This window comes from Onychostoma macrolepis, chromosome 06, assembly GCF_012432095.1.
Source record: "Onychostoma macrolepis isolate SWU-2019 chromosome 06, ASM1243209v1, whole genome shotgun sequence".
NCBI classification, from domain to species: domain Eukaryota; kingdom Metazoa; phylum Chordata; class Actinopteri; order Cypriniformes; family Cyprinidae; genus Onychostoma; species Onychostoma macrolepis.
The window spans coordinates 20,529,792-20,541,806 of NC_081160.1; the positions used below are offsets into that span (position 1 = coordinate 20,529,792).

Sequence of the window (12,015 nt, forward strand, 5' to 3'; positions counted from 1 at the left end):
CAGGAGGATAATAAGAAAACAGCAAAAGTGAAGCCATCAAGGTTTTTTCCTAATACAAGTTTGATAAAGATAATTTTAAAAAATGTTAAACATTCTATTGAATAAATAATAATAATTATTTATAATCATTTTTACAATGTAATTTAACATTACTAAATAATTATAATCATTTAATAATTATCAGTTATCATTTTAAAAAAATATATTTTGTATTACATTGTAATGTATACTACAAATAAATTGAAGTTGTTGTTACATGGGATGACAATTTTAATTTGAAATTATAAGGCTATAAAACAAAACTACTTTTTACGAAACTGCTAAAAAAGGACTTTCAATTATTCATTTTTCAATTATTAGTTTTTATTTATGCAAAATTATGATATCAGGGTTGATACTTTAAGATAACCTCCAAATGACTGTAAGGGAAACAGGTCAATTTATTTCAAAGGGAATTGTTTGTTTTATGGGGAATTTGGACAGAATCACTGTTTTACTGCTGATCATGGAGTTGGCCAGCGATTCTTTGAACGAGCCGTATAACATCAACTCTGCAGTGGATATTAAAATCCAAAATATAGTGAAAACACTTAATTAGCACAGTAACAAGATCATCAGTTTAAGACATTAACTTGTAAGCGCAAAACACAAAATACTTTTCTTTTCAATATAAATAAGACTTTATTGGATAAATCTAAGACATATGTAACCTAATCTAACACACAAACACACGCACTCACACATTCACACATGTTGCAGAAAGAGAGAAAGTGAGGAAAGAATGAGTTCAAGAGAGTGAAAATGTGAAATCCCAAGTTTATAGCAATATGTGCAATTGCTTAGACCTGAACAACCATCAATCATTTAATTAACCCTCGCGTTGAGTTCCTCAATGAGGCTAAAATTTATATTAAATGCACCAGTTCAGCTAGAATCTGGAGGTACTTGCATTGCCTGTGTGGGGGGTTCCCTTTGTTGTCGTCCTTGCAGAAAGGGGTTTCCCAAGGTTGCTGATTGGTTGGAAGTTCAGTGGTCATTTGTAGTGAAGTATTTGGCGTTGGCTGAAGTTGCGGAGTTGTGGGCTGGTTGAAGTTTAAAGGCAGGTACTCGGTCGGACTCGGAGACACAGCTTTGCGGCAAAACTTAACTCAGAACACAAAACTCTCAACGGATAGAAAAGAATCTAAAGTAAAGGAATAAAAGAATGTAACGAGACTAGATGGTTTTTCTTCTCATCGTGGTTAAGTAGCAGCAGGCGTGCAGGCAGAAGCATGCTGGAACGGCGCTCGAAGAATGCAAAAAATGATGGCAAAAAGCATGGCTAAGAGCCCTAAGGCAAAAAGTGATGACTAAAAGCATAATTTGTTGGTGTCATGAGTTTATAAACTGGGCTGTTGGACACATCCCAAATGGTGTCTTGACAAATTAGACATTGTCTTAGCTCGGGGCGTTGCTATGTTTCTCCTCCCAATACATAAATCAACGTTATCTTATCAGTTACATGGTCCGAATTTTCCTGCTCTTGCAGAGTATAATTTTGGACAAAGTATTGATTGATAGAAACGTTTAAAGCATGAATTTTCAAACTCATACATACCCAACATGAATATAAACCTATAAACTATTCAATAGTTATTCAAAAGACATTCATAATGAGTGATTAGGACATGATAGTCCAATGTGTGGGTTACATACATAATATGGAGTTATGCATAGAAATGTTTAGTTGCTCATAAGTCCTTTTAGCATCATTTAGGTGCATATATACATGTGAAAGCAGTTTCTGTGCCATTCTGTGAACATGACGACATGTTCTGTGAAGACCAAAGTCAATCTGAGGAAGTCTTTAGCTCGTGATTACTATCATGGATTTACATGTGATGGTCATGCTGTGCATCTCTTTGACCATCAATCTTGGTTACTTGCCCCAAATTTGACAAACGCCTTCCTGAGTTGGAATTATCAATAAGTGTTCGTTTGTTTTAATGCTGTGAGAATGCTCAAAGCTGCTAGTTGGTGACGCCAGGGTATCGTGGACATATTTATGACGTTGTCTGGTTATCCTGGCCCTCTTTGTGGAATTTGGCTCTTTGGGTGGGTGCAACCATGTACTGATCGAATCTTAAATTGTCAGATCATTTTCATAATGACCAGCGCAATCCACCAAGAGCAGCACAAATCACTGCCTGCTTTAAGACATGCTTTTTTTGGGTCGTTAAATAATGACGCAAATACCAGTATACAAATACAATTTGATGAGCGCAATCATTAGTAAATCGCATTGCGTGATTAATTTTCTTAGCCTTCTCCCATAAATTTTGTGTGAGAAAGGGAAACTCCTACAAAAGCATAATCAATAAGGTCAGGTGCAGAAATAACTGTGTCCACGCCTTTTCTGCGCTAATTCTTCACGGTGCGTCTTTAGTAAATCCTGACAGTACTATTTTAACGCCAGAAGACGGTTTGCGCTGGTGCAAGCTTTTAGTAAATTTGGCCCTATATATGTATTTGAGTAACTGTAAGATTCTGAGTTTCTAAAGTACACTCTTCTTTTTTTCCAGATGCCAAGGCTTGCCCTGCTAAAGAGTTCCAGTGCCGTAACCGTCTGTGCGTGGCTCCCACATTCGTCTGCGACGGGGATGATGACTGCGGCGACGGCAGTGATGAGGAGAAGTGCACGGCAGCCACTGCCAGCACCTGCGGGCCCCACGAGTTTCGCTGTAACGACTCAGAGTGTATTCCAGCGCCGTGGAGCTGCGACGGAGACCCCGACTGCAAAGACAAGTCAGATGAATCTCTGGAGCGCTGCAGCCGCAGGACAGAGCCTCAAAAACCCCACTGCCCACCGGGGGAGTTCCGGTGCAGGAGTGGAGAGTGTATTCACCTCAACTGGAAATGCGACGGAGATGTAGACTGCAAGGACAAGTCTGATGAGGCCAACTGTCGTAAGTGTACAAGAAGGCTAAATATTTTTAATACACTGATCAGTTATCGTTCTGAAGCACATGTTTTCTAAGGTATTTACATTGGAGAGGCTTGCTGTGTAGTGATTTAATTGATTTCATTCATTTAGTTAATTAAATGAATTAATAATCAGTTTTTATCACTTGGCTGCATTACATGCTCTTCTTAATGCTGCATGCATGCTGTTCTTGTCATTATACTCATTCTAAATTACTGTCACGATCTAGTAAAGCAGTAAAACACATGGTGGTTCATTTAGAATCAGTCCCCTATTGTCTGCTCCTCCTAATTCTGTTAACACAAATGCATTGCACGCATGTCAACATAAATTTTGTTGATCTGTAGTCTTACAAGGTCAGCGTATCGATTTTGCTTATAATGATAACAATAAAACATACACATAATGCTAGAAATAATATATGTTGTGAATACAAAATATACTCTGATGTAATATCAAAAATCTGTTACAGTATATATAATTAGAGCCGTCCAATTTTAACGTTAATTTAATACAATTTATTATTAAAAAATAAACTACTACCGTTTTGAACATACTGCACTTTGTGTTGACTTCTAATGCCAATTTCTACTCTATGCTTTGTCTGCTGCAATAATTAGGCTAATTGTCTTCATTTAGTGTTTTTTTTTTCAGCAAATATTGATGTATAAAAGTATTCTGAGTAATTAATTAGCACGATTTTTCATTTTTGTAATTGATTTATATACAATACAATAGAATCAGAGTCAGTGAGCATGAATGTTTATTAACTTTGCATTTCAAGGATTTGTTTCTCCATGAGGCATAAGAAAACAAGCATGTGTTTGTTTGAGCGCATGTAATCCTGAAAACACAAAGCTGCAGCTGAATACTCTTTGTTTGCTTGTGCATTTTTAATGCAGAACGTGTGCACACACGTGTACAGTTTGTTCTAGCATGTGTGTGTTTATTGAGATAATGATGTTCTTTTTCCATGGGTTTTTGACATGTAAATCTTCACGAGCTACTGTGGTAGCAGCATGGTAATGCGCTTGAGTCTTGGTGGTTGCCAGGCAACAAGTGTGTTTTGAGGTATGGCAGAGTGCCCTTGAATAAGCGGTCTGTGAGTGTCACTGTAGGGTTCTTGCAGGGGATTGTGCACCATCCTCAAAATACTTGTATCTGTTCAAATCATATTTTATTACACTATAAATAAGACCCTGTATATAGGGCCAGATTTACTAACAGCTTGCGCTAGCGCAAACGGTCTTCTGCCGTTACAAAATTGTACTGTCAGGATTTACTAAAAAGACGCGCAGTGAATTAGTGCTGAAAATGCATTTGTAGGAGTTTCCCTTTCAGGCGCAAAATTTATGAGAGGAGAGTATTAAAATGAATCACGCAACTCGATTTACTAATGTCAAATTACTGGTATTTGCACCATTATTTATCAGCCAAAAAAGCATGTCTTAAAGCAGGCAGTAATTTGCGCTGCTCTTGGTAGATTGTGCTGGTCATTATGGAAATGATCTGGCTGCGTCTGTGTTCTTTAATGTGCGCATTGTTAGTAAATCATCCACAGAATTTTCCCCTCCCATCGGCGCTTTTATGGAATTGCCGGAATTTGCCCTGTTTAGTAAATCTTGCCCATAGGCATATTTTTGAATCCGCTTTTATTTTACATTTTTAATTTTCATTTTATTTTCACTTTCATTTTTAGCGATTTTTATTCGTTTTTGTTTTTTAAAAAATATTTTAAAATAGTTTCAATTGAATTCATTTTCAGTTTTAGTTTTATTTCAGTCCTACAGTTCAACTTAATTTTAAATTTTAGTGTGGCTTAAGTATTGCATCTAATATTTGATTTCAGCTTTATTTCGTTGAGCAACATTTTTAATAGTATTAGTTTTAGTTAATGATAACAGCACTGACTATGCTACAGCAACGGCAAAATGATTAAACACTCCAATGTTTAATAAATTATTACATTTATAAATAATAACAAACTATGTTTCCACCAAGTAACAGTTCAAAAGCCAAACCGGAGGTGATATTAGATACAGTTGATGCATTCATAAAGAATTTAACTAATAATGAATACAATTTTGCTTTTCAAGTGAATATATTTTGTTTTAAGGCAGGTTATTTATTGTTACTGGAAAACAGGGCAAAAATATAGGTCAAACGTATTTTTAAGCAGTGTATAGAGGCAAGAGAGAGCTGGCGTAAGATAAGTTGAAGTGCTCTAGTGAAATTGATCATGGTGAATGTTCTCCCTCCGCAGCTCCTCTAAAGTATACCGTATGAAAGATTAAAGGGATTTTAAAAGATGAATGTGGAAAATTAAAATCTTTCTTTGCCGAACAGATATTTTTCTTTCTTCAGTGTGTTCCCTTATGGCCCAGACTGATTGTTTTTAATGTTCAGAGTTTTTTCCTGAGGAAACTCTCTTGCAAATAAGCTATTACCTTGAGATCTGACAGGAGGTAAAAGCCAAAACAGCCATTTGCTGTTTCAGAGCTAAAGCTCACACACAGAGGTGCAATGGGTGATTATTATGAAAGTGTGATGGTGAGTGCTTTACTATGCATGTTTTTAACAGCTTCAACAACTCATGACTTTATCTTAGTCATTTACTTGGCAGATTCTTTTATTAAAAGTGACTTGTATTTAAAGTATTATTTAACATTTATATAATTATTATATATTTAGAATATCTTGTATACTATCTTTTTATTTTATTTTATCATCATTTACTGAAAATTACACGTTTAAAAACGGAACATGTGTACTATCCATTGACAAAGATGTCAGTGGATTTTGGAATTGACATTAGATGGAATAGCCACTTCTGGGAATCAGTAAATCATACTCCGCTCTGCAGTTTTCTGTTTATATGACCATCTCAAAATGACCAAATATTGATTGATTCGTTGGCCATGCTGATATATATATATAGCTACAGGAATGATAGTCCTACATGTTTTTTTCTGTCTTACAGCTGTGCTGACCTGCCGTCCTGATGAGTTTCAGTGTGGCGATGGCTCCTGCATTCACGGCACTAAACAGTGTAACAAAGTGCACGACTGTCCAGATTTCAGCGACGAGGCTGGCTGCATCAACAAAAGTGAGTATCTTCAACAATCTCCCTTTTGCCATCTCTCATTTGATTAGCCTCTTCATCTCTACCCCCTCTTCTACCATTTTCAGTGAAGATGAAAGAGTAGAGTGCACCCAATCATGTATCCCCAATCAAGTTAACATTCACACAAAGCACTACAAGACCAAACAGATGTACCCCTACGTGTTTCCAGGGTTTCATGGGACACTTCCCATATGGCACCTTCAATCAAATTTACCTCAAAAGATTAATTATGCCATGGTTATATCTGATTAGTGATACATGACATGATTTAAGTAGAACATAGTATCAACATTCTTTGTTGGTCCTAAAACACTTTTTTTTTTTTTGAAATGTATACTTATGTTCAGTATACAAAAATGCATTAAAATGATCAAAAATGCCAATCAAGTTACAAAAGATTTATATTTTTACTTTCTATTCATCAAAGAATTCTGAAAAAATGATGTTTTCTACAAAAATATTAGCTGCTTTCAACATGGATAATAATAAGGAATGTTACTTCACCATATTATAATGATTTCTGTTGGATCATGTGACACTGAAGACCTGATTTATGGCTGCTGAAAATTCAGCTTTGCGTCACAGGAAAATACACAAGTCAACATTTGAACTGGATCAAAACCTTTCATCAATGTTGTCCTAAAACCTAAACCAAAATGTGTTCTTGTCTTAGGACAACTTTGAACTTTTTTGATCCACTTCAAATGTTGACAAATTTTTACAATATTACTGTTTTATGGTAATTTTAACCATATAAACGCAGCCTTAGTAAGAGATTTCTTTCAAAAACATATAGTACAGTGACCCGGGGGGCTCTCAAGATCCAGAAAGGACAAAAAAAAGCACCATTAGGGGCCGTTCACACAGAATGCGTCTTTGCGTTTAAAAACATGAGATGCAGTGCAGAATGCCTCCTCCGTCATGTTGCCGTAAAATAAAATGAGAGACACGAGCGGAACGGTCATACATGTCCATCTAGTGTGTGTTTACGTAGAAAAAAAGTTGAAAAGTGGTGCATTGGAATGGAAAAACACATTCTGTGTGAACGGCCCATTAAAGTATTAAATAAGTAGTCCATATGACTTATGTACTATATTCCAGATTTTCTTAAGCCATATATTTGAGTCTGTTTCTCACACAGACCTGTTTTATTGGCTTTACAGGATTTGAAATAGTGTTAAATTCCACAGACTACTTTTATGGTGCTATTATGTACTTGTTTTGAGCTTGATGGCCTCTTGTCACTGTCTATTGTCATTGTACGGCAAAGAGCAAAATGAACATTCATGCAATGAGTGTCGTTTGAAATGTGTTTTGTGTAATGGCAGTTCATGTTTTGTACTCTACATAATTTAGTTTTATGTGGTACTCCTCGAAGATCAGAAGTGTAAGAACTCTTTATTATGTCCTTGACAGCCACCAAATGTGAAGGCCCGCTGAAGTTCATGTGTAAGAGCGGGGAATGTATCGATAGCGGTAAAGTGTGCGACAGTATCAAGGACTGCAAGGACTGGTCTGATGAGCCTGTGAAGGAGTGCGGTGAGTTCAGACACTTTTGCACAATTACACAGATCCTAAAAAAATGTTTACTGGTATAATCATATATTTGGGACTTGATTTTAAAAATAGGTATTATATAAGAACATAAGTTTTGAAATTACATGTTTTAATGTGGGAAGCCGAGATTAAAGGGTCAGCTTTTTCCTTCTCTCTTGTAACTTTGAATTTGGAGGTGGAAAACTAAACCTAGCCCAGCATTTAAGCTTATAGGCAGTGTTGGCCTATTAGGGGCTTCACTTGATCAAGGGCCAATAACCCACAGAGCGATCATTAAGATCAAAGTGTGAGTCTTCCCTCGGGTGCTATCATACAAGGAGAACGTGCCCAGCATGTTCTCCTGCTCTCCATAGAGAATGCAGGTTTCCATAGATCAGTTTTTTTTCTCTCTGTTCTTTTCTTTCATCATGTTGTGGAACTGGACTTTTTCTCCAGCGATAAGCTTAACCTGAAAATGGCAGATTTTGGGGGAGTGTGTACAATTTATTATGTTAAAATACTTTCTTCTTTCCAAGTGTAATGTACATAGACAACTGTAGGTAAATCATTCAGGATCAGCTTCATGAAGAGTATAAATGCTTTTGGGAGTTTGAGCAATATCAATATCTCAGCTTCTAGCTCAACCAATAGTGTTGATTTGGAGCAGGATTGCATATTTTCCCAAGTAATGGCAGATGGAGCATAAGGAGATAAACAAATCCTGTAAAAAAATCTTCATTGTTAGTTAATTATACCTAATGTAATCATTTAATATGTAATCTTATTGCAAAGCCATGTTATTTTAGTATTTATAGTTTTATTACTATTTTTATATATTCAGTTTTCATTTTAATTTTAGTTTAAGTTTTTGTGCTTTTGTCATTTTTATTAGTTTTAAATATTATTATTTAGGTTGTATTTCAATTTTAGTTTGCGTTTTTGTTTGTATTTATTTCCAGTTAGTCGTTTTAGTGCTTCATTTCTGTCAAGGCAACATTTTTAAGTTTTGCTCAGTGTTTCATCTTAATATTTCAATTAACAAAAAATGTTTTAATTGTTTAATTTTAGTTAATGATAATAACCCTGTTTTAAAGGATTACATACTTTTCTAAGCAGTCGAATTTACAATTTCTGAAGTTTAAAATCATTGGTGTACCCACCCGTAAGCCAATCACATAACGTTTGGTTATGACGTATGTTATGTGCCTGCTCAGCCACCTCGAACTTCAGCTGTAAACACAGGTATGTGGCGAAAACAAAACCATCGAGCGAAATACCGGAGTGAAGATGGCTGTGAACGACTTTTGCAACATTGTGAAACTTGCAACAAAAGTTAACAAATGACAGTGTTGAACTGAGCTGATGTCGAAATAAATTAACTTGAAGTTAATTACCAAACCTGTGTATGCAAACTCACCATTTGTATGCGACGTGTGCCTCGTCAACGACAATGGCGACGAGGTTGTCTTGGTATAGGGTTGATGCCAACATAGCTCGCCATTTTGGATTGAAAATACAGGATTCGGGGCTACCAAAAATACGGCTGAAATTCCCCTCCATGATCTCTCGATCATTGTGCACGCCAAGCTGTGCAGCACACAGACCGAGTTTTGCTGCCTCCTTAACCTGATCATCCATGAAGGCAACTAAGGGGGACACTATCACAATTATCGCCTTCCCGGACTTTGGCCTCCCCAGTTTCTCGCTGACGATCGGTAACAGTTGATAAATTAAACTTTTCCCAAAACCTGTCAGGAGTAGGGCCACAACATCACCTCCATTAAAAATGTGAACCACTCTTCTTGAATTCGGCGCTTAGCATCTACGTCACGGCTCTCAGCCCGCCCTCTGGTCATTGGTTGGATGGCTGGTGTGGAGCCAGAGATAATCTGGGAGCTGGTTTGCTATATCAATACAGAAGCGAACTGAAATTGAGCTGTTACGTAAAACCACGACATTGTGGCGCTCATGAACAGATCCATGTGGCATCACTTGTCGCATTGATATTGCACACTTCACCTTTGTAATAAAAATATCTTACTAACTAAATGTTCGGATTGTTTTCCAACACCTTGCAGGTGTATGTTAATTTGATCGAGATGGTATTTAGGAAATGCCAGCTCCTTGCTCAGCTCTCCCTCTCTCTTTCTCCCGGTCCTTCTGGTTATGTTCACTCTTGTATCAATCCTTAATGTAAAATACATGGTCCCACAGTGGCTCTTCAGGATGGTGTTAATTTCCTTGCGGGTCGCTCCACTCAGCAGATGAGATTAGTGCAGGCACCTGACGCAAGGCAGACACCCCCCTCTGAGCCCAGTGCACTCTGGACTGGCTCCAAGTGGGCCACTGCAGCTATGCATGCTAAATCACTAGGACTGGTGCCAGGGATTACGCTTCCGTATTCACTAGTGCATCCTTTACTTGTTATACATGATTCATATGTGGCCTGGAGAAAATACTTACTTTCTTGCTTGTCGGAGAGCATCTCACTCGCTTTTTGAGTGTGCATTTCTCTTAGTCACGGTCCAGGTGTTTGTCCTACCTCTTCTCTCAACCTGTCTCCTTTCATTCTACTTTGTCTTTTCTTTGCCCTATTTCACTTGAACTTCCTGTGGTGTGTCTGTCCTCCGTCTATCTCCTGCTGTCAGCTGTTCCTCAGCATTAGCATCAGCTATTCTTCTCTTTCTCCCTTTCTATTGCTGTCTTTTTTCCTCCACCTGTCCACTTTATTTTTTTTTCTTCTGTCAGGCTGGTTTATATGTCTCTTGTGTTCTACGTGCACACCAATACACACTGATATTCACAAACTCCTTTCTTTCTTTCTTTCTTTCTTACTTTCTTTCTTTATTCATTCATTTTACAGCTTGTTAATATTGTTGTTATTATTATTATTGTTGTTGGCTTTCAAAATTATAGTAATTAATACATACGTTAATAATAGTTTATAATAATAAATTTAATAAATAATAGTTTATATTTCTTTATATTTATATAATTTTGCATTATTATGATTAAGATTATTATTAGTGTTAGTATTTTCTTGCTAAATAAATTTAGTGTAAAAATAGTGAAAAATAGTTTCTATTTATTTTATAGAGTTATAAATAGTTTTTATGTATTTATTCAGCTTTATTATTATAGTCATTCTTAATAAGAATGATAATAAAAGCTGAATTAATAAATTGAAACTATTTATAAACTAATCTATTTTTAAACTAAAATTAAAAACCTTAATAATAATAATAAGTAGTAGTAGTAGTAGTAGTAGTAGTAGTAGTAGTAGTAGTAGTATTTGCTTCTCAAATAAACACTATAGAGGTAACTGGAAGTGGTATTTGGCCAGATTCAAACCTGCATCACATGAATGCCATAGGTGAATGTATCCCATGTGATAATCCTTATTGATAATCATTGATAGCCACAATTTGTTTGTAACTGAACATGTGTGATAGACTAGTCAACCGTAAAAGTGCTGCTGTCTGAATGACATTTGTGGACTATGTTTTGAAAGTTTCAAGCTGAAAAGTTTGTGTTAATTCACTGTAGATCTGTGGTAAAGTCCTAAATGAGTTAATGACACAAGATGGTTAAACTTTCCTGTGGTAATTGTTGTAATAAAAGTTAAAAAGAGATGTTCAAACCAAGTAAAGAGTTTGCGTTTTATTAGGGTCAGAAAGAGCAGATAATACTGTAGAGGTGACATAAGAGTGATGTGTATTCTGACTGTCATCTGTAATGGAGGGAGCCATCAGCCAATGCCCAAATGTTTTAGTTGCTCAGAGAATTATCGAGTGCAATACCGGTGAGACCTTTGCCATATTACTCTGTCACTCTCTCTCACAGTGCCACATGCACAAGTAGTTTCAAGTATTTAAGGCAGGTCTTTCAGTTAGACTGCACTCACCTCTTCACTTTCTCATAAATTTTTGAAGCTCAACCTAGAAAATGAGAAAGAAGCAGTCTGTCATCACCTGTTGTCAGGTTGCAATGGGCACTTACCGTCCAATTCGTGCCAGGCACGTTGACCTTTGACACCACCTTTCTTATTTTTTTCTGTCATAGGTCTCAATGAATGTGCCATCAACCATGGCGGCTGCTCTCACATATGTAAGGACCGCCAGATCGGCTATGAGTGTGAATGTCCCTCGGGCTACAAGCTCCTTGACAAGAAGACTTGTGGAGGTAACATGTATATTATGTCAGATACCAACATTTTGATGCTGCGCAAGGCTATATTGTACTCATTTTCCCAATAGACCACTATTGTACGTGCATTGTGAACATCTATGATTTGTTTACTCTCAGTGTCATCGCTTTGAAATTGATAGTAGAGAAATCCCCAGATGGTGTTTGCAAGCATCATTTATCTTGTCTGTGGACACTGTGTTACAAA

At 36.6% G+C, this 12,015-nt stretch overlaps 1 protein-coding gene across 5 annotated transcripts in view; it reads left to right on the forward strand.

Annotated features, from left to right (window-relative positions):
• Positions 1-12,015, forward strand: part of lrp8 (low density lipoprotein receptor-related protein 8, apolipoprotein e receptor) — a 170,789-nt gene that overhangs the window by 120,284 nt on the left and 38,490 nt on the right. For all 5 annotated transcript variants that reach the window (XR_009271678.1, XM_058778596.1, XM_058778598.1 and 2 more), the window contains exons 5-8: positions 2,562-2,945; positions 5,943-6,068; positions 7,503-7,625; positions 11,685-11,804. Coding sequence is in view for 4 of the 5 variants with exons in the window: in XM_058778596.1 (XP_058634579.1) it covers positions 2,562-2,945; positions 5,943-6,068; positions 7,503-7,625; positions 11,685-11,804 (753 nt within the window). In the remaining variant the exon portion in view is untranslated. The remainder of the gene's footprint in view (positions 1-2,561; positions 2,946-5,942; positions 6,069-7,502; positions 7,626-11,684; positions 11,805-12,015) is intronic.